The 17,562-nt window shown below is 42.8% G+C and overlaps 1 protein-coding gene across 1 annotated transcript; it reads left to right on the top strand.

Moving 5' to 3' along the window:
* Window positions 1–472: 472 nt before the first annotated feature.
* Window positions 473–17,272, top strand: LOC148064539 (NACHT, LRR and PYD domains-containing protein 3-like). The gene is made up of 13 exons (XM_087808551.1): window positions 473–540; window positions 3,367–3,445; window positions 3,519–3,674; window positions 3,758–3,871; window positions 4,065–4,137; window positions 4,418–4,637; window positions 4,767–6,561; window positions 7,612–7,788; window positions 9,856–10,032; window positions 15,358–15,534; window positions 15,595–15,768; window positions 16,077–16,123; window positions 16,564–17,272. The coding sequence occupies exons 1-13, from the start codon at window positions 504–506 to the stop codon at window positions 17,103–17,105; spliced, it is 3,768 nt and encodes a 1,255-aa protein (XP_087664677.1). The 5' UTR covers window positions 473–503; the 3' UTR covers window positions 17,106–17,272.
* The last annotated feature ends 290 nt before the right edge of the window (window positions 17,273–17,562 follow it).

Here is a 17,562-nt window from a genome sequence, read left to right as displayed (position 1 = left end):
TCGTGGATCGATACGGTGATTGACCTCTAAGCTTGGCTCGCCAAACTTGGAAAGGGGCCTGGGTAGCACTTATTCCTGAGCCGTTACAACTACGGGATTAACGTCCAACCACCGCCATAAACACGAACAAGATGGCCGACTACCAACTCAGTCAACGTATAATGGTGATATACTACCACCCGGATCAGAACCAAGACTTGTTTGGATGAAAAGTACAAAACTAGATGAAACTGGATAATAAACAAGTGAAAGAGATAAAGCTGTGATCGCGACAGGTGTGGCAGCGACAGGTGAACAAGACTGCATTCCTTCTTCTAGAGCAAGATCGTGTCTGAACTTGTCAGAACATGTTTTGTTGTTGAACGATGTCGTAAAAGTGTGAGTCAACTACATGTTGCACTGATGTCTCTGACAGGACACACCTCCTCACTTACGGTTGATCAGTGTTTCCCTGAGTCTGGATCACAAGCAGCTCAGCTCACCTGGAAGTTTCACCTACAAACATGGACACAAGTCTTCAGAGCAGAGAGCTGCTCACAGGTCAGTGACTTTTTTCATGCTGCCATGTTCCCCAGCCAGAGTGTGAATGCATGAGTCAAGAGGGAGTTTGTGAGGTGAATAAATTAATAAAGAGTTAGGTGAATAGATTAACCAAGAGTATGTGAGGTCAATAAATTAATCAAGACTGAGGTGAATACATGAATCAAGAGTGAGGTGAATACATGGATCAAGACTAAGGTGAAAAAATGAATCGAAAGTGAGGTGAATACATAAATGAAGAGTTAGGCGAATACATGAATCAAGAGTGAGGTGAATACATAAATGAATAGTGAGGTGAATACATGAATCAAGACTGGGGTGAATAAATGAATCAAGAGTGAGGTGAATAAATTAATCAAGAGTTAGGTGAATAAATTAATCAAGACTGAGTTGAATAAATTAATCGAGAGTGAATTGAATACATGGATCAAGAGTGAGGTGATAACATGAATCAAGACTTAGGTGAACACATGAATCAAGACTGACGTGAATACATAGATCAAGACTGACGTGAATACATGGATCAAGACTGAGGTGAATTGATTAATCAAGAACGAGGTGAATACATGGATTTAGACTGCAGTAAATAAATTAATCAAGAGTGAGGTGAATACATGATACGAGAGTGAGGTGAATAAATAAATCAAGAGTGAGGTGAAAACATGAATCAAGAGTGATGTGAAAACATGAATCAAGAGTGAGGTGAATACATGATACGAGAGTGAGGTGAATAAACGAATCACGAGTGAGGTGAATACATGAAAAGAGAGTGAGGTGAATAAATTAATCGAGAGTGAGGTGAATACATGGATTTAGAATGCAGTAAATAAATGAATCAAGAGTGAGGTGAATACATGATACGAGAGTGAGGTGAATAAATAAATCAAGAGTGAGGTGAAAACATGAATCAAAAGTGAGGTGAATACATGAATCAAGAGTGAGGTGAATACATGATACGAGGGTGAGGTGAATAAACGAATCACGAGTGAGGTGAATACATGAAAAGAGAGTGAGGTGAATAAATTAATCGAGAGTGAGGTGATTACAATAATCAGGAGTGAGGTGAATACAATAATCAGGAGTGAGGTAAATAAATGAATCGAGAGTAATGTGAATACATGATACAATAGTGAAGTGAATAAATGAATCAAGAGTGAGGTGAATAAATGAATCAAGAGTGAGGTGAAAACATGAATAAAGAGTGAGGTGAATTAAACAATCAAGAGTGAGGTGAATACGTGAATAAAGATTGAGGTGAATACATAAATTAAGAATGAGGTGAATAATCGAATCAAGAGTGAGGTGAATACATGAATAAAGAGTGAGGTGAATAAATGAATCAAGAGTGAGGTAAATAAATGAATCAAGAGTGAGGTGAATACATGAATCAAGAGTGAGGTGAATTAACAAATTTAGAGTGAGGTGAATACATGAATAAAGATTGAGGTGAATAAATGAAGCAAGACTGAGGTCAATACATGAATCAAGAGTGAGGTGAATAAACCAATCAAGAGTGAGGTGAATGAACAAATCAAGAGTGAGGTGAATAAATGAATCAAGAGTGAGTCGAATAAATGAATCAAGAGTGAGGTGAATAAAGGAATCAAGAGTGAGGAGAATAAAGGAAACAAGAGTGAGGTGAATACATGATACGAGAGTGAGGTCAATAAATAAATCAAGAGTGAGGTGAAAACATGAATCAAGAGTGAGGTGAATACATGATTTAAGAGTGAGGTGAATAAATGAATCAAGAATGAAGTGAATACATGAAACGAGAGTGAGGTGAATAAAGAGTGAGGAGAATACATGATACGAGAGTGAGGTGAATAAATGAATCAAGAGTGAGGTGAGTAAATGAATCAAGAGTGAGGTGAATAAATGAATCAAGAGTGAAGTTAATACATGAATCAAGAGTGAGGTGAATAAATGAATCAATGTGAATACATTCGATTTTTTCCTTTATTTAACAGGGACACTGCACAGCTTAGCATAGTACTTTAATTATCTTAAAAACAGGTTTGGTATAATTTGGTGCTGCTATGTCTTTAATTCTTGCACCAAATGTATGTGATAGATTCTGCACTGACTCAATAAAATAATTATTAAATGCAGAGGTAATTTCATTACAATCACTGGTTAAATTTCCATGTATTTTCAATTCATGTCCAGTTACCTGATCCGACTCTCTCTTTGTGAATTCATTAATGTTCCTCCACATCAGTCTATTCCCTTTCCTTCTTTGATAATGTCCATAAAAAAAGTTGGCCTTTGCCTTCTTTGGATCATTCACTAATTTGTTACGAAGTAAAAACTCGTCCATCATTAATTGATTTAGTGCTGTTTTCACAAGTTGTCATTAAACCAAGGCAGGTTGACCTTGGGGTGTCCATTTCTGAACGTTTTGGTGTATTTTTCTTTAATTCTATTTATGGCACCTAACAATGATTCACAAGAGGCCTCTATATCATCTGTGAGTAGAACATCACTCCAATCAGTTTGGCTTATTTCTTCCTTAAATGCATTCATGTCCCGTTTCCTTATTCCATAGGAATGTTTAATTATCTCTTGCTGGTAAGTAAACCTGTTTTTTGTCTACTTCCTTGCAACATGAGTCATATTGTGATCCGACAAGCCAGTGAGGAGATAATAAGATTCAATGATCCTCTCAGGCTTGTTACTGAACAAGTTGTTACATCAGTCAGTATCAGAGAGTGAACACATGAATGTGTGGTTGAGCAACAATATGTTGTTTGTACTGATGAGGTTTTATTATAGTATCAACAACACAATGATGACGAGTGATGATGCTGTTGTGTTTGTGTGCAGGTGTGGACACAGAGGAGGAAGATCCTGCCTCTAAACCTCCTCTGGGTGAAGACCATGACAGTCAGACCAGAGCTCAGAGGTGAGAAGATCACGTCTCTGTCACACCAACACATACCGGAATCTTCTTCTCACTGAAACTTGTGTGTGTTCAGATCAAAGCTACGTACATCTGCTGGACCTGGACCTGGACCTGGACAAAGACCAGGACCAGGACCAGGACCAGGACCTGCTCCCAGCTGTGAGTCTCTGAAGAGTGACTGGTCTATGGGAAGATTGATTAACTTCAGAGGTGAACAGAAGCATCAGAGGTGAGAGACAACAGGAGCAACATGACATCTACTGGTCAGATGGTGAACGACAGAAGTGTTGATCAGAGTTGTGTCTCTTTCAGGATCTACCAGGAGAAACAAGAAGAGTCTGAACTCAACTGTGAGTCTCTGAAGAGTGAAGCATCAATGGCAAATCCTATTGATTTCAAAGGTGGACAAGAGTCTTCAGGAGACAGGTGAGGTTTTCTTCTCTCTTTTCTCCACTGATACCAACTGCTCATGAACTGTTAGTCAAAAGTGCTGCAGACAGTCGTGAAAGAAAGTCAACATCCAAGAGAAGAAGCAACAAACTGAAGCCATGAAGTCTTGCTCAGATCATTGGTGACATTGTAATAGTAGAACTTATCGACTACCTGATGTTCTTCACAGAGAGGATCAGCAGGTCTCAGATGTTCTCCAGTGTGTCCAGCAGCATCAGACAGATGTGGAGTCCACGATTCAGGTACGTTCTTCAGCCTCACCTGCGAACTACAGCAGCTGCTTCTGCTGCTTCATGAAGCTCTGAGTACTGGACACCTGCATCTGTCAGCTTCACACTTGAGCTGTTCCTACATGAACCAGAAGGTCTGGTGTGGCTGAGACTCTTGTTTGGTTCTGGAGAGAAGATGAGATTTAAATTGAATTTTTCCTTCTATGACGTCAATAAGAGACGTAATATCACGTCCTGCTCGTGAAGAAAGTTCAGACCTGCCTCTAGTCACATGTGTCTGTGTGTGTTTCAGCTGCTGGAGGAGAAGGTCATGACCCTGGTGAAGGAGGAACTGGAGAGAGTGAAGAAGTTTCTCAGACCAGGTGAGCAGAAACACCTTGATGATGAGGAAGAGGAGGAGTCGAAGTGTGAAGAGGAGCAGATGAGGAGCAGCAGAGAAGCTTTCCTGAATATCATCCTGAACTTCCTGAGGAGCATGAAGCAGGAGGAGCTTGCTGGTCGCCTGTGGGGAAGTAAGAGGATTTGAACCTTCAACCTGCTGAATATGACGTCTTGAAGTCAATTTGTGATGGAAGTTCCTGCAGCTGATGAGAAGATTGATCTTCTAGAATCTTGAGCTTCATGTGACTTCTCTTCTTCAGGAAGTCGTGCTGGAAAGCGTCAAAGACAACTGAAGAGGAGCCTGAAGAAGAAGTTCCACAGTGTGTCTGAGGGGGTCGCTAAAGCAGGAAACTCTGCTCCTCTGAATCAGATCTACACGGAGCTCTACATCACTGAGGGGGGCACAGACCAGGTCAACCAGGAGCACGAGGTCCGACAGATCGAAGCAGCCACCAGGAACCAGACCAGACCAGAAACTACCATCAGAACAGAAGACCTCTTTAAAGCCTCACCTGAGAGAGACACACCAATCAGGAGCCTGCTGACGAAGGGCGTGGCTGGCATTGGGAAGACCCTCCTGACACAGAAGGTCACTCTGGACTGGGCTGAAGACAAAGCCCACCAGAACTTCCACCTCATGTTTCCTTTCACCTTCAGAGAGCTGAACCTGCTGAAAGAGAAGAAGTTGAGTTTGATGGAACTTGTTCATCTTTTCTTTCCTGAAACCAAAGATCTCATCAGTTTTGAAGGACTCCAGGTCCTGTTCATCTTTGATGGTCTGGACGAGTGTCGACTCCCTCTGGACTTCCTCAACAGTCAGGTCCTGACAGCAGTTACAGAGTCCACCTCAGTAGACGTCCTCCTGACAAACCTCATCAGAGGGAATCTTCTTCCCTCAGCTCGTCTCTGGATGACCACACGACCTGCAGCAGCCAATCAGATCCCTCCTGAGTGTGTGGACATGGTGACAGAGGTCAGAGGGTTCACTGACCTCCAGAAGGAGGAGTACTTCAGAAAGAGGTCCAGTGATGAGGAGCAGACCAGCACCATCATCTCTCACATCAAGACCTCACGAAGCCTCCACATCATGTGTCACATCCCGATCTTCTGCTGGATCATTGCCACAGTTCTGGAGGACATGTTGAAGAGAGGAGAGACAGGACAGCTGCCCAACACCCTGACTGAGATGTTCATCCACTTCCTGGTGGTTCTGTCCAAAGTCAAGAAGATGAAGTACCATGGAGCAGCTGGGACAGACACAGTTTGGGATCCTGAGAGCAGGAAGATGATGAAGTCTCTGGGAAAACTGGCTTTTGAGCATCTTAAGAAAGGAAACTTGGTCTTCTATGAATCAGACCTGACAGAGTGTGACATCAACATCACAGCTGCTTCACTTTACTCAGGAGTGTTCACTCAGATCTTCAGAGAGGAGAGAGGACTCTACCAGGACCAGATGTTCTGCTTCATCCACCTGAGTCTTCAGGAGTTTCTGGCTGCTCTTCATGTTCACCAGAACTTCATCAAGTCTGGAGTCAACTTGCTTGATTCACAACAACCATCCAGACTGTCAAGAATGTTTAGAAACAAACTTCCAATCGAAAGGTTCTACCAGAGAACCATCAATGAAGCTGTAGAAAGTCCAAATGGACATCTGGACTTGTTCCTGCGCTTCCTTCTGGGTCTTTCTCTGCAGACCAGCCAGAGTCTCTTGACAGGTTTGTTGACACAGACAGGAAGAAGCTCTTGGACCAATCAGGACACAGCAAAGCTCATCAAGAAGAAGATCAGTGAGAATGTGTCTCCAGAGAGAATCATCAACCTGTTCCACTGTCTGAATGAAGTGAAGGACACTTCTCTGGTGGAGGAGGTCCAACAGCAGCTGAGATCAGGACGTCTCCTCACAGATCAACTGTCTCCTGCTCAATGGTCCAGCCTGGCCTTCATCTTACTGTCCTCAGAGGAACATCTGAAAGTGTTTGACCTGAAGAAATACTCTACCTCAGAGGAGGTTCTTGAGAGGCTTCTGCCGGTGGTTCAAGCTTCAAATGAAGTTCTGTAAGTGGATCATTGAAACATCTCTGATATGAACCATGAATGTTTGATTTCCTTCTTCATTTTATTCAGGCTGAGAAACTCCAACTTCCTTTCTCTCTTCATGGTTTTTTTTTCACGTTGTTTTGTAAATCCATCATTTTCTAAAGTCACTTTTTGAAACAACATCAACTTATATTTGAATTTCATGAGCAAACACTTGAACATGTGTCGTGGACACAAACACACAAACAGGGAATGAACAACTGTATGTTTCTCCCTCAGGCACAGACAGGGTTTATTTTAGGATTGTCCCCAAAATCCAGCGTGAAAACTGAACATAAATGAAGAAAATGAAAAGTTTAACCAGTGTTAATAGAACAGAAAATAACATTCAGAAACAACCTCCTTCAAAAATAGTCTCCAAACTTGACTCAAAAGTTGAAAGTAATTCAGTGCATGTGAAGCAAACATGGGAGAAGAAATGAAGGTGAATGTGACGGAGGATGATTGAAACTCCATCTGTGTCACAACATAGATCCACTGGATCCAAAGATGGAGAGAATTCACCTTGAATTTTCTAACTGTAAACATTCAAATGAAGACAACAATGTTGAGAGAGTGCAGGAGTGTGAGTGACAAACACACACACATTGTTTGAGCTTGTATTACCTGCAACACCTTCACACTCACACCTGACACTGTTATGAATAATAACTTTGTAAACCTGTTCATATTGAATTGAAGGTTAAAAAACAAATAGAATAAATTGACTGAAGTGAATCTTCACGATTGAATCAGTGTCTTGATTAAATTGAAGATATTTTTACTCTGGAAAAGAATTAGACACAACAATTGAGAGAAAACACACAAAAACACTGAGATAAGTAAGTGAATAGATAAAGAATCAATGATGTGTTATTATGATCAATATACATGTAACAACCTTTTATTTTCATTTGTCATTGTTGTTTGTTTTGTGACTCTTTTTATTTTTCCTTATGTTATCTTGTGTTTGTTTCTCATATAAACACAAATCAATCCTCTTGTTGACGACACTCGTCTCTTTCACAGGCTGATCGACTGTCGACTGTCAAAGAGAAGTTGTTCACTTCTGTCCTCAGTCCTCAGCTCTCCGTCCTCTAGTCTGACTCAACTGGACCTGAGTCACAACTGGAACCTGAAGGATCCAGGAGTGGAGCTGCTGTCTGCTGGACTGAAGAGTCCACACTGTCACCTGGAGACTCTCAGGTCAGAACATCATGTCTTCAGCTTCAGAACATGTGAAAGTCAGAGGTGAGACTCCAGAGAGTCAAAGTTGAGTCTCCAGTGAGTTCTTCAATGAAGCAGATGATTCTAAGTGACCTCAGTCTTCAGCAGGTTCTCACACTTGAACTTGATTTGTTCTTCTGCTGGGTCGTGCTGTTCAGTATGTTGACACATATTTACTGATCTCAGATCCATTCAAACACATTTGAGAGACTCTTGTGATGTCATCACTTGTTCTGTTGCTAGATTTCAATGCAGGGTAATGTTCATGGTGATGTGAGCATGTGTGATGAACACATCAGCAACTGTATGAAAAGTCAAACATGTTCTTCTTCATGACAATATTCATCAGTGTCGTCTCACATCCTGCTCATATCTTTCATTTCAACTCATCTCTGTGTCACCAACTCACTCCTTCTTTCTCTCTTCATGGTTTTTCTTTCACCTTGTTTTGTAAATCCATCCTTTTCTAAAGTCACTTTTTGAAATAACATCAACTTTTCATTTGAATTTCATGAGCAAACACTTGAACATGTGACGTGGACACAAACACACAAACAGTGAATGAATAACTCTGTATTATTATTTTATTTATTTATCCTTTATTCATCCAGGTTAGTCTCATTGACATTAAAATCTCTTTTACAAGAGAGACCTGGACAGGATGGACAGCAAAACAGTTACACATAAAAATATTTCATACAGTATTAAGTCCATTGGTACAATATCAGAAAAAGATAAAAGATTACTGACTAAAAACATTCACACTTGCTGATAGAGTTCGACGTCAAATTCCTGACAACAGCCTTGAATTTGTTAAAAGTCACTTGAGTCTCAAACTTGTGCTGCTTCTTCAGCTTCTTCCACGATGACGGCGCAGAAATCTTAAAAGCTGTTTTACCCAGTTCAGTACGAGCTGGAGGAACATTCATAACCTATAATCTCCTTGTAGATACAAACATGCCAATGACTAAGTCGTCGCCAAGAGAGCGAAGGCCAGTGAACTCTTGAGTATAGTGTGCAGTGATGGGTTAAGGGTCTTCAGTTTGTCATGAACCTCAAGGCTCCATGTTACACAGTGTCCAACATCTTTAGACAGTGAGCTGATGAATTCATGTACAACACATCTCCAGAATCAAGAACGGTCAGGAAGGTAGCTTCGACTCGTCGTCGTCGAGCCTAACCTTAGCTTCAGTTTATTTACCAGGTTTTGTATGTGAATTTTAAAGAGATGTGGTCATCAATCACAAAACCCAAGTATTTGTGAAAATACTCCTCAATTGCAGGACCTTGGGAAGTTAAAATATTGTGATTTATCTCAATCTTTTTGTAATTTGAAAATACCATAAGTTTGGTCTTATCAGCATGAAGAACAAGCTTCAGTTGACAAAGCTGAGCCTGCACTTGATCAAAAGCACGTTGCATGAACTCAAAAGCCTTATTAAGTGAGGATGCAAAACAATAAATTTCGGTCATTTCTGGACATTTTGTCCAAGGCTGTTCATGTACAGTGTAAATAACAGTGGTCCTAAAACTGAACCCTATTTTTACTCTGGAAAAGAATTAGACACAACAATTGAGAGAAAACACACAAAAACACTGAGATAAGTAAGTGAATAGAAAAAGAATCAATGATGTGTTTATCACGATGGAACTGAGAAACCCAGGATACAGGTACTGGAAAACGGTGACGACAAGACAAGGACGTGACAGAGAGTGGAGGCTTAAGAACACAGGGCAGCAATCAGCAGCAGCTGGGGGCGGGACTAACAAGACACGGCTGGACCAATCACTACTCAGACAGGAGGAAGTAAGACTAGCACAGACACAGAAGGGAGCGGATTTCACAATAAAACCAGAAACACAAGGAGGAACATGTAGACTCATGACAGTGTTATTATGATCAATATACATGTAACAACCTTTATTTTCATTTGTCATTGTTGTTTGTTTTGTGACTCTTTTTATTTTTCCTTATGTTATCTTGTGTTTGTTTCTCATATAAACACAAATCAATCCTCTTGTTGACGACACTCGTCTCTTTCACAGGCTGAGCAGGTGTGGACTGACAGAGAGAAGTTGTTCACTTCTGTCCTCAGTCCTCAGCTCTCCGTCCTCTAGTCTGACTCAACTGGACCTGAGTCACAACTGGAACCTGCAGGATCCAGGAGTGGAGCTGCTGTCTGCTGGACTGAAGAGTCCACACTGTCACCTGGAGACTCTCAGGTCAGAACATCATTTCAAACAAACACAAACACACACATGGATGTAAACAGTGAATGGATTCATGTTTCTTCATGAAACTTTTTTCACTCTGAGAAGGATTTGAATGACTTTTCCTCGACTCATGAACTTGGTTCTAGAAGTTGATATTTCATGAACACAACAGGAAGGTGAAGAATATTTCAGGTCATGTATAACATTTCAAGTCACACAACACAAGTCACACAACTTAAGTCACACAACACAAGTCACACAACACAAGTCACACAACACAAGTCACACAACTTAAGTCACACAACACAAGTCACACAACACAAGTCACACAACACAAGTCACACAACACAAGTCACACAACACAAGTCACACAACACAAGTCACACAACACAAGTCACACAACTTAAGTCACACAACACAAGTCACACAACACAAGTCACACAACACAAGTCACACAACACAAGTCACACAACACAAGTCGCACAACACAAGTCGCACAACATAAGTCCCACAACACTAATCACACAACACAAGGCACACAACACGAGTCACACAACACTACTCACACAACACAAGTCACATAACACAACAAGAGTCACACAACAAAAGTCACACAACGTGACTCACACAACACAAGTCAAATAACATGAGTCACACAACTCACACAACACAACTCAAACAACACAGTCACACAACATGAGTCACACAAAACAACTCAAAAGTAACACAACACAACTAACACAAGTCACACAAGTACACAACACAAGTCACACAACCCAAGTCACACTACACAAGTCACACAACACGAGTCACACAACACTACTCACACAACACAAGTCACATAACACAACAAGAGTCACACAACAAAAGTCACACAACGCGACTCACACAACACAAGTCAAATAACATGAGTCACACAACTGACACAACACAACTCAAACAACACAGTCACACAACATGAGTCACACAAACAACTCAAAAGTGACACAACACAACTAACACAAGTCACACAAGTACACAACACAAGTCACACAACCCAAGTCACACAACATAAGTCACACAACACGAGTCACACAACAAAAGTCACACAACATAAGTCCCACAACACAAATCACACAACACAAGGCACACAACATAAGTCCCACAACACAAATCACACAACACAAATCACACAACACAAGGCACACAACACAAGGCACAATGCACGAGTCACACGACAAAAGTCACACGACAAAAGTCACAAAACACAAGTCACATGACATGAGTCACACAACACGAGTCACATGACAAAAGTCACACCACAAAAGTCACGCAAAAAAGGCACACAACAAAAGTCACACCAGAAAAGTCACACAACAAAAGTCACATGGCACGAGTCACACAACACAGATCACACAAATCACACCACAAAACTCACACAACAAGAGTCATACAAAACAAGTCACAACACAAGTCACACAACACAACTCACATGACACGACTCACACAAGTCACACAACAAGACTCACACAACACAAGTCACACAACACGACTCACACAACACGACTCACACAACACAACTCGCACAACTCACACAAAACAACTCACACAACTCAAACAACACAAGTCACAAAACAAAAGTCACACAACACGACTCACACAACACGACTCGCACAACACGACTCGAACAACACAACTCACACAACATGAGTCACACAAAACAACTCAAAAGTGACACAACACAACTAACACAAGTCACACAAGTACACAACACAAGTCACACAACCCAAGTCACACTACACAAGTCACACATCGAGTCAAAGTCGAGTTACACATCACCAGTGTGAGTGGAGTTACACAACACCAGTGTGAGTGGAGTTACACAACACCAGTGTGAGTGGAGTTACACAACACCAGTGTGAGTGGAGTTACACAACACCAGTGTGAGTGGAGTTACACAACACCAGTGTGAGTGGAGTTACACAACACCAGTGTGAGTGGAGTTACACAACACCAGTGTGAGTGGAGTTACACAACACCAGTGTGAGTGGAGTTACACAACACCAGTGTGAGTGGAGTTACACAACACCAGTGTGAGTGGAGTTACACAACACTAGTGTGAGTGGAGTTACACAACACAAGTGTGAGTGGAGTTACACAACACCAGTGTGAGTGTAGTTACACAACACCAGTGTGAGTCGGGTTACACAACACAAGTGTGAGTGGAGTTACACAACACAAGTGTGAGTCGGGTTACACAACACCAGTGTGAGTGGAGTTACACAACACCAGTGTGAGTGGAGTTACACAACACCAGTGTGAGTCGAGTTACACAACACCAGTGTGAGTGGAGTTACACAACACCAGTGTGAGTGGAGTTACACAACACTAGTGTGAGTGGAGTTACACAACACCAGTGTGAGTGTAGTTACACAACACCAGTGTGAGTGGAGTTACACAACACCAGTGTGAGTGGAGTTACACAACACCAGTGTGAGTGGAGTTACACAACACCAGTGTGAGTGGAGTTACACAACACTAGTGTGAGTGGAGTTACACAACACCAGTGTGAGTGGAGTTACACAACACCAGTGTGAGTGGAGTTACACAACACCAGTGTGAGTGGAGTTACACAACACCAGTGTGAGTGGAGTTACACAACACTAGTGTGAGTGGAGTTACACAACACCAGTGTGAGTGTAGTTACACAACACCAGTGTGAGTCGGGTTACACAACACAATTGTGAGTGGAGTTACACAACACAAGTGTGAGTCGGGTTACACAACACCAGTGTGAGTGGAGTTACACAACACCAGTGTGAGTGGAGTTACACAACACCAGTGTGAGTGGAGTTACACAACACCAGTGTGAGTGGAGTTACACAACACCAGTGTGAGTGGAGTTACACAAAACGAGTGTGAGTGGAGTTACACAACACCAGTGTGAGTGGAGTTACACAACACCAGTGTGAGTGGAGTTACACAACACCAGTGTGAGTGGAGTTACACAACACCAGTGTGAGGGGAGTTACACAACACCAGTGTGAGTGGAGTTACACAACACCAGTGTGAGTGGAGTTACACAACACTAGTGTGAGTGGAGTTACACAACACAAGTGTGAGTGGAGTTACACAACACCAGTGTGAGTGTAGTTACACAACACCAGTGTGAGTCGGGTTACACAACACAAGTGTGAGTGGAGTTACACAACACAAGTGTGAGTCGGGTTACACAACACCAGTGTGAGTGGAGTTACACAACACCAGTGTGAGTGGAGTTACACAACACCAGTGTGAGTGGAGTTACACAACACCAGTGTGAGTGGAGTTACACAACACTAGTGTGAGTGGAGTTACACAACACCAGTGTGAGTGGAGTTACACAACACCAGTGTGAGTGTAGTTACACAACACCAGTGTGAGTCGGGTTACACAACACAAGTGTGAGTGGAGTTACACAACACAAGTGTGAGTCGGGTTACACAACACCAGTGTGAGTGGAGTTACACAACACCAGTGTGAGTCGAGTTACACAACACCAGTGTGAGTCGAGTTACACAACACCAGTGTGAGTGGAGTTACACAACACCAGTGTGAGTGGAGTTACACAAAACTAGTGTGAGTGGAGTTACACAACACCAGTGTGAGTGGAGTTACACAACACCAGTGTGAGTGGAGTTACACAACACCAGTGTGAGTGGAGTTACACAACACCAGTGTGAGTGGAGTTACACAACACTAGTGTGAGTGGAGTTACACAACACCAGTGTGAGTGGAGTTACACAACACCAGTGTGAGTGGAGTTACACAACACCAGTGTGAGTGGAGTTACACAACACCAGTGTGAGTGGAGTTACACAACACCAGTGTGAGTGGAGTTACACAACACTAGTGTGAGTGGAGTTACACAACACAAGTGTGAGTGGAGTTACACAACACCAGTGTGAGTGTAGTTACACAACACCAGTGTGAGTCGGGTTACACAACACAAGTGTGAGTGGAGTTACACAACACAAGTGTGAGTCGGGTTACACAACACCAGTGTGAGTGGAGTTACACAACACCAGTGTGAGTCGAGTTACACAACACCAGTGTGAGTCGAGTTACACAACACCAGTGTGAGTGGAGTTACACAACACCAGTGTGAGTGGAGTTACACAAAACTAGTGTGAGTGGAGTTACACAACACCAGTGTGAGTGGAGTTACACAACACCAGTGTGAGTGGAGTTACACAACACCAGTGTGAGTGGAGTTACACAACACCAGTGTGAGTGGAGTTACACAACACTAGTGTGAGTGGAGTTACACAACACCAGTGTGAGTGGAGTTACACAACACTAGTGTGAGTGGAGTTACACAACACCAGTGTGAGTGGAGTTACACAACACCAGTGTGAGTGGAGTTACACAACAGTGTGAGTGGAGTTACACAACAGTGTGAGTGGAGTTACACAACACCAGTGTGAGTGGAGTTACACAACACCAGTGTGAGTGGAGTTACACAACACCAGTGTGAGTGGAGTTACACAACACCAGTGTGAGTGGAGTTACACAACACTAGTGTGAGTGGAGTTACACAACACCAGTGTGAGTGGAGTTACACAACACTAGTGTGAGTGGAGTTACACAACACCAGTGTGATTGGAGTTACACAACACCAGTGTGAGTGGAGTTACACAACACCAGTGTGATTGGAGTTACACAACACTAGTGTGAGTGGAGTTACACAACACTAGTGTGAGTGGAGTTACACAACACCAGTGTGAGTGGAGTTACACAACACTAGTGTGAGTGGAGTTACACAACACCAGTGTGAGTGGAGTTACACAACACCAGTGTGATTGGAGTTACACAACACTAGTGTGAGTGGAGTTACACAACACCAGTGTGATTGGAGTTACACAACACCAGTGTGATTGGAGTTACACAACACTAGTGTGAGTGGAGTTACACAACACTAGTGTGAGTGGAGTTACAGAACACCAGTGTGAGTGGAGTTACACAACACTAGTGTGAGTGGAGTTACACAACACCAGTGTGAGTGGAGTTACACAACACCAGTGTGAGTCGAGTTACACAACACTAACACTAACACTGACATTAAACACAAACACACATCAATCCTCTCACAACAGTGAGTCATGTGATCATTTATACATCAAGTGTTGAACTGATGAAAACTTCATTATTTCATGTGTTGATCAAGTTGATCCTGATTGAAATCAAAGTCTTCAAATGTTCACACAATCATGTGATGATCTTATGAACGTCAAGAGTTCAGTGTTTCCTCCAATCAAGGCTTTCAAGTCAAAATAGAGAAAAAGTCTCTTGTTGACGTTTCCGTCTCTTTCACAGGCTGATCAACTGTCTACTGTCAGAGAGAAGTTGTTCACTTCTGTCCTCAGTCCTCAGCTCTCCGTCCTCTAGTCTGACTCAACTGGACCTGAGTGAGAACTGGAACCTGCAGGATCCAGGAGTGGAGCTGCTGTCTGCTGGACTGAAGAGTCCACACTGTCACCTGGAGACTCTCAGGTCAGAACATCATGTCTTCAGTTCTTCTGATTTAATGAAACTGTTTCTCCTTCATTACAGTCTGTCAACGTGTCAGATCTCAGCAGGAGGTTGTTCTTCTCTGGCCTCAGCTCTGACATCTAACCCGTCCCATCTGAGAGAGCTGGACCTGAGCTTCAATCATCCAGGAGGACCAGGACTGGAGCTGCTGTCTGCTGGACTGGAGAGTCCAGACTGGAGGCTGGAGACTCTCAGGTATGGACGGAGCAGCAGAACTCACTGACTGAGCTCCAAAGATCTTCAGACTGAACATGTGATCAGAAGCAGAGAGATGTGAGTGTGTGACGCTGCTCAGACTCTTCATCTGAACTGAGCACATGAATCCAACTCTCAGAGCTTCTCCATGTTCTCCTGCTGGACACCAGTGGAAGAACAAGGAGACAGTGGAGACTGAGCGAGTGTTTCTAGATCCATCTTTGTTGTGGTCAACACAGTCATGAAAGAACGTCCACTTAGCATCTGAAGTCAAATGAATCTGATCTTCTCAATGTTTCTTCCTCCAGGCTGGATCACTGTGGACCACAGAGGTTAACATCTGGATTGGAGATGTGTAAGTTTGATTTGATTGATGGATGAGAACTCCTTGACTCTGTCAGCTTCTAGTGGAGCAGTTGTGATGTTGAGATGTTGTTACACTTGAATCTGCTGATGGAGCTTCATCAAGTCCAGGATGATGGTGGAGATGAACACAGAGATGTTTCAAGAACATGAAGAAACATCATGTTAGCTACATGCTAGTTTAGCTGCTGACTTGATATGAACACACTGGTGTCAATCAAATGTGACAAGATGATTCTGGGATGTTCCTCCTGGTTCTTCTCTGGAGGTGGTCCCAGTCTCAGAAGACTGTTGACTTCACTTTGAAGATGATCTCCACTAGATGTCAACAAACAGAGCAGCCCTCCCTGGCTTGCTGGGACACTGAGTCCATGATTGTCTTGAAGAGAAAGTTCTTCCACCATCATCACCTCTCGTGTCTTCTTCTCTCAGACTTCCGTCCACTCTCACTGGACCCGGACACAGCACACCGGCGCCTCCTACTGTCCAACGACAACAGGACGGTGGAACTTGTGACGCAGGATCAGGATTATCTGGACCATCCCGACAGATTCCACCGGTGTCTTCAGGTGATGAGCAGAGAAGCTGTGACTGGACCATGTTACTGGGAGCTGGAGTGGAGAGGAGGAGCTTCTATCGCACTGACTCTCAGAAGAGACGGAGGGAAAGAAGACGAGTCTGAGTTTGGACAGAACCGTTATTCCTGGAGTCTGAGCTGCTCTGATGATGATGGATATAAATTCTATCACGATAAGAACGAATATGTCATCAAGAGTCAAGAAGTTTCTCACAGAGTAGGAATGTTGATGAACTTTAGTGATCCTGGATATTTAACCTTCTTCAGTGTCTCCTCTGATGGACAGAAACACCTCGACACCTTCTTCATCTCCACTGAACCTTTGTACCTGGGATTTGGACTCACAGAGGTTCCTGGTTCTGGTTCCTCAGTGTGTGTGTGTGACCTGAGTGTGTGATTGTGTTCCTCCAACACACTTGTGTTGCTGCTGTCAATCATCATTAAAGTGCTGACAGTGATGATGGAAGAAATCTGCTCCTGAAACAAACGTGTTGATCTGAATGTTGTTGAAGAAACTCTTTCATCACTTGTTGAGTCGACTGAAGACTTGAAGTTCAGTGGAGCACGTGTCACTTATGATGTTCATCATGATATAATAAAACATTTGGTTTAAAACTTTCAAGACACTCAAGGTCACTTCACAATAAAAGGTTAGAAAGAAGGTCAGACGGGTAGATGTGAGGTCAGACAGGTAGATGTGAGGTCAGACAGGTACATGTGAGGTCAGACGGGTACATGTGAGGTCAGACGGGTAGATGTGAGGTCAGACGGGTAGATGTGAGGTCAGACGGGTAGATGTCAGGTCAGACGGGTACATGTGAGGTCAGACGGGTAGATGTGAGGTCAGACAGGTA

This window comes from Callionymus lyra, chromosome 15 (genome assembly GCF_982586985.1).
Source record: "Callionymus lyra chromosome 15, fCalLyr1.hap1.1, whole genome shotgun sequence".
NCBI classification, from domain to species: Eukaryota; Metazoa; Chordata; class Actinopteri; order Syngnathiformes; family Callionymidae; genus Callionymus; species Callionymus lyra.
This window is presented reverse-complemented; position numbering and strand designations above follow the sequence as displayed.